This window comes from Oncorhynchus nerka, linkage group LG5 (assembly GCF_034236695.1).
Source record: "Oncorhynchus nerka isolate Pitt River linkage group LG5, Oner_Uvic_2.0, whole genome shotgun sequence".
Lineage (NCBI taxonomy): Eukaryota > Metazoa > Chordata > Actinopteri > Salmoniformes > Salmonidae > Oncorhynchus > Oncorhynchus nerka.
In genome coordinates this window covers 27,001,402-27,019,015 of record NC_088400.1, presented here as the reverse complement: position 1 = coordinate 27,019,015, position 17,614 = coordinate 27,001,402, and the positions used below count along the sequence as shown (strand labels likewise).

Sequence of the window (17,614 nt, the reverse complement as noted above, 5' to 3'; positions counted from 1 at the left end):
TGTCGATCATTCTATATGGTCTAGTATGGGCTACTATCGGTTTTAGTTCCATTTCTGGAACTGTTGTGTGTAGTTTCCAGGTGTTTATGTCCTGTTTATAGAGTAGCTAGAGTCAGACTCAGAGAGAGCTGCCTGCCTACTGCCGTCCTGAGGCTCCAGCGGATTGGCTCTGTTTCAGAGTGGGGCTAGGCAGGCAGGCAGGGTGAATGAGCTCGGGGGTTGATTTCACACTGCAGTTGGCAGCTGCTTTTCCTGCAGTCGGGACCCAGCACACACCCCAAGGGTCAGACTCACTGGCCTGGAATCCCAGCCTGCCTGACTGCCTGCTGCATGAAGGAGGCAGCGGAGGAGGCACAAGCCCAGAATGTGAATAAATAAATCCATCTCACGTCACAGTGGATGCCAGCGTTTACACTGAGGGCTGATGCATCACAGATACACAGTGATACCCCACTATGCTACGGTGATAAATGGTGTGTCTTCGCAGTGCATCCGGCTGAGTGTTTTATCACTGAACTACCAAACCTTGAGAGGAAGGGACTTCAGAATATTAAATGTAAGAGTGCAAAAGTTAAACCTTTCCGCTCACTGCAGCTGATTTCAGATGCAAATCGTGGCCAGCTGTCAAACTGTTTTTGGAACTGTGCACATACAATACACACATGCACATAACAATATACAACACATTCACATTGTAACCAGACACACCCAAAAACGCACGCACACAAACACACCCAAACGCACGCACACACACGCATTATGCACACACACACACACACCCAAACACACACTCACGCACACACACACACGCATTATGCACACACACCCAAACACACACTCACGCACACACAAGGCATGGGGGGCTTACCTGTGACTTTGAGTTCCGTGGTCCTCCTCACCACCCGGCTGCCATACTTGAGCTCACAGGTGTAGTTCCCCCCGTCGTCCTCCTGCACCTCAGGAAACCAGATGTTGGTGATGTTCACCATGATGGAGCTCCGCCACGTCCTCTTCTCACACTCCTAGACAGACAGGTCACATTAACATCACACCATCACACAGTGTTATACCGCGTCAGTTTCATCTTGTTCCATATCTTTTTCATATCCAACTCACAGTCATTAACTACCGATTCACTATGCTACGTTTAATTACGTTTATTTAGATACCCATTAGTGGATCAGGGCTAATCTTCTTGGGTTCATACACAAAGACTATACAACGCTTCTGAGAATAAGAGTGATTCGTTACCTTATACCAGGTCATCTGGGGCTGCTTGTAAGGGGCGAGGTAATCCTCGATGTCGGGGCAGTTGATCATCTTGCTCTTAGTGATCTCGGCTTTCTCCAGGTGACGTATTTTACTGTTGAAGCACAGGCCCTCGTCGTTCTCCTCTACCGCCAAGGACATGGACACCTTCATGCAGTAGGTGGAGTTTCTGCAGGCAGGGAACACAACACAGGAGGCTTTATGTTTCCCCAAGTTCACCTCTAGCCAACAATCATCACAAACACACAAAAGCACTCATCGATTTCTCCACAGGGTTTCATCTGTGAACTAGCAGAGCTCTTAAACACTGCCATTCATTTCATCAATGCCTCCCTGCCTGCCTGTGATGATGTAAAGTGGGGCCTCTTTTAACTTTTTTTTGCCAACAACATCAAGAACAACAGGCAGTTTGAACATGGAGGGTATCGGAATGGAATATTTCAAAATGCTTCAATTAGTAAAGAGATGCGGCTCCCCCTGAAGTGGCAGGAGCACATACTGTATGGGGAATGAATGTGCATATCATTGCACTAGGCAGGCACCAGTGAGAAGTACAAGTCTGTGTCAGGGCACATGACCCCTAGCTCAACACATAGCTACTACCATGGCTACTACACTAGGTTCCCATTGAAAATGCATGAGGGCTTTCAGGCATGGGATTGCCCTCCAGTGGCATTGTGTGTCAGCCTCTCAAACGCTAAGTCCCCCTGAACTTCCGCTAGCAAGTTCAGCCTGTTTAATGCCAAGATTTTACTTTTCAGCATGAAACATTTAGCTGGTTTTAGACTTGGACATCAGGCAGGTCGTGTATGTGACTGTGTGTGTGTGTGTGTGTGTGTGTGTGTGTGTGTGTGTGTGTGTGTGCGTGCGTGTGTAGAATCCCTAGTCTCAGGCAACAGAGATAGAGAGTATAGCTGTTCTGGGCTATTTTATTTATGATCTATGACTAAAAAATTGTTCACAGGGCACTTGCTGTGTCTGGTGACAACGGTCTCATATTGTGACGAATAAAAAGCCAAACAACAACAGACAAACAGGGGACAGATGTGTGAAGTCACTCAGGACAAATGAGGATCTGTTACTGACAATTAGCCCAGTTAATCAGGCTGCATAACTATTGTTCTATCCTGATAAGACTGCTTCCACTTCATGAATAATGAATCTCTCACTCCTGCCATTACTCTCAAGTAGCCTTGGCTACACCTCACCAGTTGAATGATATGCTTAATAAAAAAGGGATTTCTGTGTGCTCGTGGTTCCTGATTACACCTGTTAATGTGATCTTCAATGAATCTAACACACGACAACCTTCAAGATGTGGCCCACCCAGGTGGGTCAGTGTTTCATGGGTCATGGTGCCCGGGCTCTTAGCTTTCTTGAGACATTGAATAAGCATTCTGAACACCCATACGCCTGAATGACTTCCTTCCATGTAATTTCCCCTACACAGGTTTCCGTGTGAGCCATAGTACAGAGAGCCAAACTGTGTAAATGCCCTCTTGGCAGAGGTCAACCGTGCATCAGGCTCTTTCCACTGTAGATCTCAGTAGATGACTGTAACACATGAACGGTGCTAAGTAGTTTCCTATATCGTTGGGGGACCGCTCTGACACCGCAGCCATGGAGGTCAATGCAGAAGCCTTTCATTGCAGTGACCTGACTTTGGAACTCTGTGGGGTAAACATCCACAGACAGACAGAGAGACAGAGAGCGACTGAGGCTCCACTGCAAGTAGGTCAATCATGTTGTTCTGTTTTGCTGCATTTCCTGTTTGTCCTAAGAACCACCTGAGAAAGTAAATAGCCTGAGAACATCTAGAAGAGGCTTGTCTGGGGAGAGCAGTGACACCGTAGCTCCCAGTCCTGGCAGAGGAGACATAGAGTACACAGTACTGCTCTCTGGGGCACCCTGCCAACTGCCCTCCTCTCACACAGAGAGAGGATAAGGAGGAAGTTGGAGATTAAACCATATGATTAATTCACTGGTAATGAACCTCATTCTCCTTCCTTCTTCCACAGCCCTTAGCGCTCATATAACTCTCTCTGTGGAAGATGGGCATAGGAGGACCCCTGGGCCAATTATACTGACTGACAAAGTGTTGCTCTATGAGCTTCATAGAAATTAGCACTGTCTGCCACTATGATTTGACCTGTTTTCATGTTGGATCATCCGCTGAGATGGCCTATACCACAGAGAGCAGCATCTTGGCACTCTTGTCTAATACTAACACTCCCTTTTCATTATACATAAGGGATGGTTCGACATGGAGGAAAATGGGGGAGGGTCATGCCTTTTCAATTTCAGTCAGGCGGGGGTTAAGTATTTCTTCAGTCCAGGGGAGGGTCATGTAATTTGCAATTAATTACATTTCTATGTTTCTCAGTGTCTAAAAAATATTTGCAAATTAGGTATTATACAGGGGTTCTTCCTTTAAAAGTTTTGAGTTTATGACACAACCGTTTGTGGTAGATGGTTGCAGATTGGTAAATCACATCATTCTGGCAACAATGGCTGACACTTAAATAACGTGCCATAGAATTCTGCGGAACCCCGCAAGCTGTGCTGCAGTATGCCACGACTTTTAAAGGAAGAACCAATGTATGGATGTGTGCCCAATGCCATCCCTCATCTCTTAATCTTCGCTGGGAGTGCAATATCAAGTGTGCCTATATGTCAGTGGTCACCAACCTTTTCTGAGTCAAGATCACTTTCTGAGTCAAAATGCAAGCCACCATTCAGATTGTTTTTTAAATATCTAGGAGAACACAGTCTTCCTTCCAGCTGATGGCAAAACTCAAGTCACACTGCATTATTTCTGCCTCATGCACCAATCCATGACCAGAAAAAGTGAAATATTCCTCTATTAAAAAATACATTCAGCTAATAATAACAATGGAAGCTTATTGGAACACTTTGCAATAGTCATTCATTACAGCTGCAGTGCTGGTTGTAGGGTGAGTGGAAGTAGGGAGAACGTGCATTTTATGGTTGATAAAAGTGTTGAACAAAGTGTTGACAATGCTGAATAACAACTTAATCATGAACTTTGTCACACCGATATGTTTCACCTGTCCTTGTTATTGTCTCCACCCCCTTCCAGGCATCGCTTGTTTCCCCCCAGTGTATTTATCCCTGTGTTTCCTCTCTCTCTGTGCCAGTTTGTCTTGTATGTTCCAAGTCAACCAGTGGTTTTTCCCGTTCTCCTGCCTTTGCTATTCTTCTTTTTCCAGTCCTCCCGGTTTTGACCCTTGCCTGTTTCTGTACCCGCCTGCCTGACCATTTCTGCCTGCCTTGACCACGAGCCTGTCTGCCACTCTGTACCTCCTGGACTCTGATCTGGTTTTGACCTTTTTGCCTGTCCATGACCATTCTCTTGCCTACTCCTTTTTGGATTATTAAACATCTTAGACTCCAACCATCTGCCTCCTGTGTCTGCATCTGGGTCTCGCCTTGTGTCATAACTTCCTCATAAAAACAGTAGCTCTTTGCTGTATTCGTTGAGTGTCTCTCTAGTCATGGTTTTAACTGCTGTGTGTTCAAAGCTTCTTTTTACAGTCTATGGCTCAAGGAAACGAGGGGAAACTGTGCAGACACGGTGATCTGAGCTATCTGATTGGCAAGCTGTAGGCCTATGGGTGCACTTACTTTGCTCTCTGGGCCTGCCGGGTAGTTGGAGTTCTACCTTCAGACAGATGAAATGGTTCAAAATAGGAACACTTTGCATTCCAGGCACTAGGACTGCTGAAACACCAGCGTGAAACAAAGAAAAAGGCTTTATCGTTCTTTTAAAGAAATGTTTGGGGATTGACGAGGAATGTCTTGGATTGGTGATCATCGCTATAGGCTATTAGTGTGGTCTCAATCGAATGATCCATCATTTATTTCAATAAAAACAATATGTTTCTTGACCATGAAGAAGCTATTTATCAGAGTTATTGACCTCACAATATTAGCCAGATTCGAGTAACTTCCATTGTGGTGCTGAAACTTGAAGCACAATCAATCAGAAATGGACAGCTCATGGTTCTGAAAGAAGGCAAATTCAAGTAGACATAGTTAGGTAGACCATACCTATTTTAATTTGACTTTACTAACAACCAGAGGGCTGAGTGTTGGAGCCTATTTCTTCCTATTTAAGAAATAAGAGGTAGACCTACCAGTCTGACAGACCAAATTAGGCTATAGGCTGCTATCCATAGATTTGTTGGCCAATTCACCCACAATGAACTCTTTAAATTCGGTCTTCGGTCCTTTAACGTTTAGAGGCTACAACCTTCAATACCCGAGGAGACAAAAAATGGACTTAATCTAATTTTGTCGCTATCATTTCTGTGATACGGAAGATGTTTTAAACCCAGACAGCTTTTAGGGAAACATTTGTGACCCACTGGGCACAGATTTCATTTCAATGTCTATTCCACGTTGGTTCAACATCATTTTATTGGGTTAAGCTTACATTTTTTTCCGCGTCGGTAGGACTACTCTGTCTGGTGGAAAAGTAGGTCTAACTTCTGAAAGTACCATGTTCAGATTCATAATGACATCTCAGATTGAATTATTTACAAATGGACAGTTTCATTAGAAATAAGACATAGGCCTGTGTTCACCTTATTATAAGGCTATCTCTCTGTCCATTCTTGAAACTTTAGTCATTTGTGTGCTATTAAAAAAGATTCTGCTGTCTCCGGTCATGTAGAATGACATAGAACTGCATGAAATGCATTTATAGAAGGCACATTTTTCTCGTACCCGCAAATACGATGGTAGATACATGCAATGCTTTTCCTATAAAGGAGATCTTTCCACCCACAACCTTCTGGCCCGCAGCCCTGTGCACTATCATCATTTCTACATTGCCATGTAAATGCTTACAGGATGAAGAACAGTTTCTAAAACTGCATTTCTAAGGCTCTGGTCTGTCCAAGAAGTGAGGGTAAATGGTAGACATGTTCTCTGCTATCTACTATGTTCTCATGATTATGTTGGGTATAGGGGAGGGTCACTTGGTTTTTTTCAAGCATTCAGGGAGGGTTTCGTTAAAATATAGGGTAGGGCCAACCATTTTTATTTCAGAGAGGTCCAATTTTCTCCAGGTAAGCCTTTAAAAAAATAATGTCCACTCCCTAATGAGAAGGCACTTGTCCATCTGTGTAAGGTTATGTATTTATTTTCTTAGTCAACCTTGTGTTCTTTTTTGTTGTGTTCTTGAACGTAGCCCTGTTTCTTTGTATTCTTGAACGTAGCCCTGTCTTTCATTTTTGTTCATTGATTTCACCTGTGTGAGTTACTCACCTGGTCTCATCAGCTCCTTATTTAGTTCAGTTCATTCTGTTTGTGCCTTTGTGAGGTATTGTTTGTTTTGACTCTACTAAGCCTTTTCCTGGCTCGTTTGTCAGAACCAATTATAGCCTTCAGTCCTAGTTTTGATTCACCTGCCTGTTTGCCTACCTGTGTATGACCATTGCCTGCCTGTGACCACGATTCCTGCCTTCTGCGAAGGTGAAATAAACACCTGCTGTGCTCTGCGTGTGAATCTACACCTTTTTCTCCCTGAGTATTCATTACAATCTGTTTGCCAATAAGGAATGAAAGCAATTTATGTAGGTTAGTTTGAAATGGTTGTTGATGTTATTGGCATTAATTGTGATGCAATGCAAAAGCTTTATGAGCTTATGAATGGATTTATCAGGTCCCCAGATGCTTTTGCAAGTTCTTCAAAATCTCTGTGGGCAGAATTTCCTACACAATCTCCCTGCCTCAATTGCTCTGCTGTCTGAAAAATTACATCAAACTCATTGAACTTAATAAAGCACCTTACTAAAGATGGATTTCAGCAAGAGAGAGAGAGAATTTTACTTGCAACAGTTTAAATCTAAATTGATTCAAATGGGGGGGAGAAATCATTTCCACCATTTCTCTGTAAGAGGGAGAAAGAGGAAAATGTAGTCAAGTTTTTAAAGAGGAATGCAAAATATTTAAGAGAATATGAGCCCCCAATTTCATTTAAATTGTAACCACTCTAACTGGGAATGAACCATGAAGACCCTACTTCTGGAGCAATTAAACCTCCAGTTTTATTTAACTAGGCAAGTCAGTTAAGAACAAATTCTTATTTTCAATGACACCCTAGGAACAGTGGGTTAACTGCCTGTTTAGGGGCAGAACGACAGATCTGTACCTTGTCAGCTCGGGGGTTTGAACTTGCAACATTCCGGTTACTAGTCCAATGCTCTAACCACTAGGCTACCCTGCCGCCCCAGTGTAAATGATCTTTGGAGAAAAAAACTAACAGACGCACACTCTCACTCGCTCTCTCTCTCTCTCCCACTACACACACCAAGAGAAGATCAAACAGACAGAATGTACAAGGAAATCACATTTGAAAAAAGGTGTTGAAAAGCAATGGCAAGAAACATGTCAATATGTGAAAGAATCTGAGTACCTCATCACTACACAGGATAATGGGGTTTCTGTTGACTCATGGGCCATTGATGAAACTCTCCACATCACTAATCTGCAGGAGTTGGTTCAACCTGGATCAATGGGATTGTGTGATGTTCAAGGTTAAATGGGCGCGAGAGTGGTCCCTATGGGGCTGCTACGCAGAGCAGCATATCAACGATACAGCCAGGTTTTCTCCAGCATCAAACCTCCTTACTCCTTATTCTGGGAATCCAGTTCCTGGGGCCTCATTTATCAATATTGCGTGTAAACTATTCGAAACATTTGAAACACTCCCTAATTAACCATACACTGTATGGTCAAAATCATCCCTTTAAAGCCCGCTGGGAATGTACAGTGCCTTCAGACCCCTTGACTTTTTCCACATATTGTTACATTACAGCCTTATTCTAAAATTGATTACAAAAACAGGGTTTCAGACATGTTTTCCAATATTTTACAAAAAATAAACTGAAATATCACATATACATAAGTATTCAGACCCTTACCTCAGTACTTTGTTGAAGCACCTTTGGCAGCGCCTACAGCCTCGAATCTAATTGGGTATGACTCTACAAGCTTGGCACACATGTGTTCTCTGAAGATCCTCCGAAGCTCTGTCAGGTTGGATGGGGAGCGTTGCTGTACAGCTATTTTCAAAAACTTGTCCCGAAGGCACTCCTGCGTTGTCTTGGCTGTGTGCTTAGGGTCATTGTCCTGTTGGAAAGTGAACCTTCGCCCCAGTCTGAGGTCCTGAGCACTCTTGAGCAGGTTTTCATCAAAGAACTCTCTGTACTTGGCTCCGTTCATGTTTGCCTCGATCCTGACTAGTCTCCCAGTCCCTGCTGTTGAAAAACATCCCACAGCATGATGCTGCCAGCACCATGCTTCACCGTAGGGATGGTGCCAGGTTTCCTCCAGATGTGGCGCTTAGCGTTCAGGCCAAAGAGTTAAATCTTGGTTTCATCCGACCAGAGAATCTTGTTTCTCATGATCTGAGAGTCTTGGCAACTCCAAGCGGGCTGTCATGTGCCTCTTACTGAGGAGTAGCTTCCGTGTGGCCACTATACCATAAAGGCCTGATTGAGATGGTTGTCCTTCTGGAAGATTCTCCCATCTCCACAGAGGATCTCAAGAACGCTGTCAGAGTGACCATCAGGTTCTTGGTAACCTCCTGACCATGGCCCTTTTCCCCCGATTGTTCAGTTTGGCCGGGCGGCCAGCTCTAGGAAGAGTCTTAGTAGTTCCAAAGGTCTTCCATTTAAAAATGATGGAGCCACTGTGTTCTTGGGGTCCTTCAATGCTGCAGACATTTTTCGATACCCTTCCCCAGATCTGTGCCTCAACATACAGGCTTGACCAGTAAAAATAGAAACATAGGTACAAAGAGCGGACCATTAGGGCAATTCAAGTTGCTTTAGCAATGGCAAATATGCTTTAGTAGGCAACTCACCAATAAGACATCTATCCTCAACAGCTGTCTCGTGTAGGAGTATAGGCCAACATTGCTGTTCTGTGAGTCGTGCATTCCACCTGCCACCACATTCAGCAGCGTCTTTTGCGCATCACATAACCTATCACCTGCACATTAAGAGTGGAAAGCTTTTCTGTTCACATAACTTGTTTTGGGATTGTGCTTTTATGGCGATGTTGCTGTCTTCTACTGCTCTGCTTGTATCTGGGAGCCCATTGATGTGGTGATGTTGCTGTCTTCTACTGCTCTGCTTGTATCTGGGAGCCCATTGATGATGATGCTCATCTCTGCTTGTATCTGGGAGCCCATTGATGGCTCATCGAGGGCTGTGAGGTCAGCAAGCTCCCACTGAAAAGTTGCTGTTGACTAAAACCTGAGAGCGGATAGCACTGGAATGGCATGTGTTTGTTTGCCTCTCTAAAGCAGGTCTTAAATCCTCATGGGAAATTATATCTGATGAGCCAATCTGTACTTTCTGAAAAAAAAACTCCTACCAATCTTCCAAAAGAGCAATATTAGCCTCTCATTCGATTTCCCATTATCTCAGACTTTTATAGTATTTCAACAACGGTTTCACTTTCACACGTACCTCTAATTTAACAAATTACTGCACTTTATATGGATTATTATCATAACAAATGCACTGTAGTGGTCAAATGATACAGTATGTCAGTCAAGATATGTTGCATGAATTCACAATGGAAATACAATGAAATTGAAAACTGATTTAACTATCACTTCACAGTTTCAAAATACACTGAGTATAGCAAGCATTAAGAATATGTTTGCACCCCCTTTTCCCCTCAGAACAGCCTCAAGTCGTCGGGGCATAGACTCTACAAGGTGTCGGAAGCGTTCCACAGGCATGATGGCCCATGTTGACAACAATGCTTCCCACAGTTGTGTCAATTTGGGTGGTAGTGGATCTCTACTCTGAATAGCTTGTTTCATCTTTGATTAGGATCAAATCAAATCAAATTTTATTTGTCACATACACATGGTTAGCAGATGTTAATGCGAGTGTAGCGAAATGCTTGTGCTTCTAGTTCCGACAATGCAGTAATAACCAACAAGTAATCTAACTAACAATTCCAAAACTACTGTCTTATACACAGTGTAAGGGGATAAAGAATATGTACATAAAGATATATGAATGAGTGATGGTACAGAGCAGCATAGGCAAGATACAGTAGATGGTATCGAGTACAGTATATACATATGAGATGAGTATGTAAACAAAGTGGCATAGTTAAAGTGGCTAGTGATACATGTATTACGTAAGGATGCAGTAGATGATATAGAGTACAGTATATACGTATGCATATGAGATTAATAATGTAGGGTATGTAAACATTATATTAGGTAGCATTGTTTAAAGTGGCTAGTGATATATTTTACATCATTTCCCATCAATTCCCATTATTAAAGTGGCTGGAGTTGAGTCAGTGTCAGTGTGTTGGCAGCAGCCACTCAATGTTAGTGGTGGCTGTTTAACAGTCTGATGGCCTTGAGATAGAAGCTGTTTTTCAGTCTCTCGGTCCCAGCTTTGATGCACCTGTACTGACCTCGCCTTCTGGATGATAGCGGGGTGAACAGGCAGTGGCTCGGGTGGTTGTTGTCCTTGATGATCTTTATGGCCTTCCTGTAACATCGGGTGGTGTAGTTGTCCTGGAGGGCAGGTAGTTTGCCCCCGGTGATGCGTTGTGCAGACCTCACTACCCTCTGGAGAGCCTTACGGTTGTGGGCGGAGCAGTTGCCGTACCAGTACCGTATCGTATTTCCACGTCAGGGGTGGAGATGGAGAGTGATCGCATTGCAGCCGTGCGTAATTGGCCTCTTGCTTGGTGGCGCCGGTAGTATGGGAGCTGGACGTGGACATGGAGTGGGTGTCCTGACTCTCTGAGGTCATTAAAGATCCCATGGCACTTATCGTAAGAGTAGGGGTGTTAACCCCGGTGTCCTGGCTAAATTCCCAATCTGGCCCTCAAACCATCACGGTCACCTAATAATCCCCAGTTAACAATTGGCTCATTCATCCCCCTCCTCTCCCCTGTAACTATTCCCCAGGTCGTTGCTGCAAATGAGAATGTGTTCTCAGTTAACTTACCTGGTAAAACAATGGATAAATAAATAAATAAATAAAGTAAGCTACTACCCTCACCCGTTCCACAATGGCCGTGGTCGCACCTGTCGGTGGATTTCATAATTGATCTTCCACCTTCACAGGGTAACACCACGATCCTGGTCATTTTGGATCGTTTGACTAAGTCCTGTCGTCTCCTCACTTTGCCCGGTCTCCCTACGGCCCTACAGACTGCAGAGGCCCTGTTTACTCACGTCCTCTGGCACTACAGGGTGCCTGAGGATATAGTGTCTGATTGGGGTCTCCAGTTCATGTCGAGGGTCTGGAGGGCGTTCATGGAACGTCTGGGGGTCTCAGTCAGCCTTACCTCAGGTTTTCACCCCGAGAGTAACGGGCAGGTGGAGAGAGTTAACCAGGATGTGGGTAGGTTTCTGAGGTCTTATTTCCAGGACCGGCCGGGAGAGTGGGCAGCATTCGTGCACTGGGCAGAGATGGCCCACAACTCTCTCCGTCACTCCTCAACTAACCTCTCTCCCTTCCAGTGTTTTTTGGGGTATCAGCCGGTTCTGGCTCCTTGGCAGCAGAGTCAGACCGAGGCTCCTGCAGTGGATGACTAGTTCCGGCGCGCGGACGGACATGGGACACTGTCCACCTTCAGTGCACCGTGCTGCGCCAGAAAGTTGGTGCAGACCGTCACCGCAGTGAGGCCCCCATGTTCGCCCCGGGGGACCGGGTCTGGTTCTCGACCCGAAACCTGCCACTCTGCCTGCCCTGTCAGAAGCTGGGTCCGCGGTTTGTGGGGCCATTTAAAGTCCTGAGGAGAGTGAACGAGGTATGTTATAGGTTACAGCTTCCCCCCTGATTACCGCATTAACCCCTCGTTCCATGTGTCTCTCCTCAGGCCGGTGGTGGCTGGCCCGCTCCAGGAGTCTGAGGTGCGGGAGGTTCCTCCGCCCCCTCTGGACGTCGAGGGGGCCCCAGCGTACCCTGTTCGTAGTGGATTCGAGACGTCGGGCGAGGGGCCTTCAGGACCTGGTGGACTGGGAGGGGTATGGTCCGGAGGAGAGATGCTGGGTTCCGGTGGAGGACGTGTTGGATCCTTCTATGCTGCGAGATTTCCACCGTCTCCATCCGGATCGCCCTGTGCCTCGCCCTCTGGGTCGTCCCCGAGGTCGGTGTCGACGCGCGGCTCCACGACTTCCGCCGAAGTCGGCCCCTCTCCTTGTTCGAGTGGTGATCGGAGGTCGACGTCACCGGTCTTCTAGCCATCACTGATTCATTTTTCATTTTCCATTGGTTTTGTCTTGTCTTCCATCACACCTGGTTCAAATCCCATCAATTACATGTATTTAACCCTCTGTTTCCCCTCATGTCCTTGTCGGTGATTGTTTGTTGAATGTATTGGTACTTTGTATGTTATGTATGTTATGGTGTGCGACAGGTTTTGTACCCACTTGTACCCATAGTTTGTGAGCATTTATTAAAATACTACGTTTATACCAAGTTCGTTCTCCTGCGCCTGACTACCCTGCCACCAGCACGCACCCCATTACAACAGCCTCATATGGTGAAGCTTCACATAACAAAATGATTACATCTCATCTAGTAGAACACAGCCTCATATGGTGAAGCTTCACATTACAAAATGATTACATCTTATCTAGTAGAACAGAATTTTAACAATGATTGTTTAAGTCTAGACCCATTGTAATGTATTTACTGAAAAGATTTTTAATCACTGGTTGGTGAGTTACTGTATACCCATAGATTTGTCTTTGATGTGATTCCATGAAAGCCAGACAGATCACTCTCCATCCCCTCTTTGTAGACATTTATAACAATAGTCTCTGCCCAAGTAAATATAAATGTGGTTTTGAGAGTTTAAAAGTTGATTCTTGTCAAAGCTGAAGCTTGAGCGTGTAATATTTGAATTGAACTGGCAAGCGAGGTAGCGTAGATTCAGCCAGTGCCAAAGAACAGACTCACTTCTCTGGCTCTCTCTCTCTAATGGGCTCCTGCGTGGACAGATTAATAGAAAGGTTTAAAAACCTGGACCGCTTTGAAAGAAAAGGTCTGTGACATCCGGGCGATTGGAGAAAGAACAATTATCTTATGAGGGGAGAAAAAGACAGGTGGCACATATTACCCTACAGGCCTCAGGGGGATAGCCTAGCTCAGATAATGTACTGTGTATGTGTTCTATAAGAGGCATCCCTCAGACATTGGGAACATGTGTTGTATCTCTCCTCGGCATAAAGTTATTGAACAAAGCTAAGCGTGTGTCCATTGTTTGGGGGAAGGTGTGAAATGCCTCTCCCTCCATCAGTGCTGTGATGTGGGAGGTTCGTCTAGCCTCACTGGAGAGAATGAGAAATAAAGGTGTGGTGAATCTGTCTCTCGAGGCGCATTAGCCGGGCAGATTGCATCGACTCGTTGGCTACAGCTTAACATGTCATGCTGGTGCTGTGAGATTCTCTGGCATTCAGGCATGATTAGTCACTGTTCATGTTGCAATAAAACAGGACATCGCCTGGTACCCCATATAACTGCCATGAAGGCCTCGATGGCAGGGCTAGTGTGTGTTTGTGTGTGTGTATCTGTGTATGTGTGTGTGTGTGTGTTTGAAGATGTCTGTTTTATTCCAAGTGGTCTGCGTAGGGGGCCTGAGACAGACACAGAATATTACCCCTCCTGCGGTCAGCAGACCCTCTGAGAAAATACATTCCTCCATTCCAGAGCCACCCTGTCATTCCAGAGCCAACCTGTCATTTCAGACACAGCAGCAACTGCCAATGTCATTTTACAGCAATTGTCTCTGAGAAGACTGTACATTCCTACCTTTAGATTCAGAACTGGGTGCTGCCAGCCTTTCTTCCTCTGTGCTGATGTAGTTTTGTATCATTAATGGGAGTTTCAGTATTCTGGGGGTTAATTAAAGAAGCTGCTTGGGGATCTCCAGAAACCCAAAACACCACTTATCTGGATTTCTGCTCCTTTGGATTCAGGGATCAAGAATCACCATTAATGGAAACTAAAGCGTGAAAAGAGGACTTCTCTCTTCTTTTCACCTTGAACGTCTTTGACAGACAATTAATTGAATTTGGAGGATATTGAGATTACTTCATAGAGATACATCACTGTATACAGTATCTTATTTTCAATAACACATTTCACAGGGCAAATTGCCACTTCAATTTCCAGTATTGTTTTTTCTTCTCCTTCCAAACGATCTGTCTTTCCCCAGGCAAAAGAATAAGGCTCAGCTTGATGACTCTCCAGCTAGCTAATACATTGGAATGCAATGCGCCGGGCTGTCTGAGCTGTGGCTGTTGCTATGACCAACTCGGTGGGAAAGTAAGTCAAATAAGAAGCGAGGTGAAAGTGACAGGACCTTCTCCTAAATAGACTGTTAGCGTAGCATGAGGGGAGTGCAGAGGAGGGAGAAAACACTTATTATTGGCCAGGGAGAAGCATCAGCTTTGTTAGAGAGGGGCTAGATCTTCATCTGAGGAGAGTTTTGCTGAAGCCTCTGTCAGGTTGTCTCTATTTTCCATTCACCATTGACTCTTACGGTAAAGTAGCTAGGAACAGTGAAAATATTTTTACTAGATGTTATAAAAACACCTTTTTATTCATCAAATGATTCGCAGGTTGTTTGATGTCATAATCCGAGGAGGAAATTCTAGCACAATCCTTCTCGCATAGAACTGACAGGAACATCATGGATTTAATATTAATGATTTTGGCAAAGCCTATTCTTTTGTGGAATGTCAGTTACATGTTCCACAACACGAGTCAACCACAGTTCAGTGTCAGGGGTGAACTAACCTCGCAAGGCCAGTCATGCATTCCTCCGCGAGGAAACGAAACATGGCATGCGATGTGGATCTCTCCCTCCTCCTTATGCTGTGTGCAATCGCAGGGCTTGCTTGGCTGGCGCGGTGGGCGTGCAACAAGGAGGCTGTTCAGCATCCCAATAGACACACTGACTCACCACAGTAGCTTTGGAAAGTAGATGTAAACTAAATGGATAAATTAGGGTCTCTCAAACTACTGTACAATATGTGACCACTAGCCAAGATCAGTCATGAACTGTTATCCAATGAACACTCACTTCCTGAAAATGTGGGCTTTCAATGGGCTGTGGATGACTAAAATAAACATGGTGCTTGGTTGGGGGTTACTGTAAGAAAAGCTCAACTGTTTCATTCCTCAGAGGCACAGGAACTAAATAAACCCACCTCAGGACACAGGTGTAGAAGCCGTTGTCCTCCAGCTCAGCTGAGCGGAACCAGATGGAGTCATCCTCCTTGCTGAGCCGATGGCCGGAGAAGATGATAGGCTCCTCAGAGTCCCCTTTGTTTTTGTACCAGATGAGCCGGAGCTTGGCGCTCTGAGTCATGGAGTAGTTGGTCCTGATGTAGCTGTAGAACAGGGCGCACTTCACCCTCACTGGTTCCCCTGCTAGGACCCGGTACCTCTTCAGGTCTACCGACCAATCGATGCAGCCGTCCACTGTGGAGGAGAAAGTAGTACATATGGTTAGGGGACTGGTGCAAACAGAGTGGTTGTTGGTGTCATGGAATACTATGCTTGCTAAAACTAGGAACTAAGAGCCTAAACCTCATCCTACAATGCATGGAGCAATGAAAACCCAAATCCACCATAGTCCCTTTGCCCAAGGAAGCGAAGGTAACCTGCCTAAATGATTACTGCCCCGTAGCACTCACGTCGGTAGCCATGAAGTGCTTTGAAAGGCTGGTCATGGCTCACATCAACAGCATCCTCCTGGTTACCCTAGACCCACTCCAATTCACATACCGCCCCAACAGATCCACAGATGACGCAATCTCAATATCACTCCACACTGCCCTTTCCCACCTGGACAAAAGGAACACCTATGTGAGAATACTATTCATTGACTACAGCTCAGCGTTCAACACCATAGTGCCCACAAAGCTCATCAGTAAGCTAAGGACCCTGGGACTAAACACCTCCCTCTGCAACTGGATCATGGACTTCCTGACGGGCAGCCCCCAGGTGGTAAGGGTAGGCAACAACACGTCTGCCACGCTGATCCTCAACACTGGGGCTCCTCAGGGGTGTGTACTTAGTCCCCTTCTGTACTCCCTGTTCACCCACGACTGCGTGGCCAAACACGACTCCAAAACCATCATTAAGTTTGCTGACGACACAACAGTGGTAGGCCTGTTCACCGACAACGATGAGGCAGCCTATAGGGAGGAGGTCAGAGAACTGGCAGTGTGGTGCTAGGACAACAACCTCTCCCTCAATGTAAGCAAGACAAAGGAGCTGATTGTGGACTACCAGAAAAAGCGGGCTGAACAGGCCCCCATTAACATCAATGGGGCTGTAGTGTAGCGAGAGTTTGAAGATCCTTGGTGTCCACATCACCAACAAACTATCATGGTCCAAACACACCAAGACAGTCTTGAAGAGGGCACGACAAAACCTTTTCCCCCTCAGGAGACTGAAAAGGTTTGGCATGGGTCCCCAGATCCTCAAAAGGTTCTACAGCTGCACCATCGAGAGCATTCTGACTGGTTGCATCACTGCCTGGTATGGCAACTGCTCGGCATCTTACCGTAAGGAGCTACAGTGGGTAGTGCGTACGGCCCAGTACATCACTGGGGCCAAGCTTCCTGCCATCCAGGGGTTATATAATAGGCGGTGTCAGAAAAAAGCCCATAAAATTGTCAGAGACTCCAGTCACCCAAGTCATAGACTGTTTTGTCTGCTACTGCACGGCAAGCGGTACCGGACGAAAAGGCTCCTTAACAGCTTCTACCCCCAAGCCATAAGACGGCTGAACAATTAATCACATGGCCACCGGACTATTTACATTGACACCTACCTCAATTTGTTTTGTACACTGATGCTACACACTGTTTATAATTTATGCATAGTCACTTCACCCCTACCTACATGTACAAATTACCTCAACTAACCTGTACCCCCACAAACTGACTCGGTACTGGTACCCCCTATATATAGCCTCGTTATTGTTATTTTATTGTGAACTATACTGTTGGTTAAGGGCTTGTAAGTAAGCATTTTACAGTAAGGTCTACACTTGTTGTATTCGGTGCATGTGACAAACAAAGTTTGATTTGATTTGATAATAGAGCTACAGAAATTGGAAGCTACTAAGCCTATACTGTGGGCGTCAAATTCAAATGACTCCTAAAGTATTCACACTAGTACCTTGCAGTAGGAAGAAAATCTCATCTCATATTCATCTTCTCCATTTGGATTTTCATTTGCATCCTAAATGGGAGCTCTCTAGCTAGGCTTCAAAGACATTTCAAGTTGTACTCGGTAATTAG

General features: G+C 45.2%; 1 protein-coding gene across 1 annotated transcript in view; it reads right to left on the bottom strand.

The window, feature by feature from the left end:
- The window catches only part of LOC115129294 (X-linked interleukin-1 receptor accessory protein-like 2), a 365,734-nt gene that overhangs the window by 187,726 nt on the left and 160,394 nt on the right, over positions 1-17,614 (bottom strand). Inside the window, exons 2-4 of the mRNA XM_029659484.2 lie at positions 15,509-15,782; positions 1,252-1,438; positions 869-1,022 (exon numbers count right to left, since the gene is read on the bottom strand). Of these exons, the coding sequence (XP_029515344.1) occupies positions 869-1,022; positions 1,252-1,438; positions 15,509-15,782 (615 nt within the window). The remainder of the gene's footprint in view (positions 1-868; positions 1,023-1,251; positions 1,439-15,508; positions 15,783-17,614) is intronic.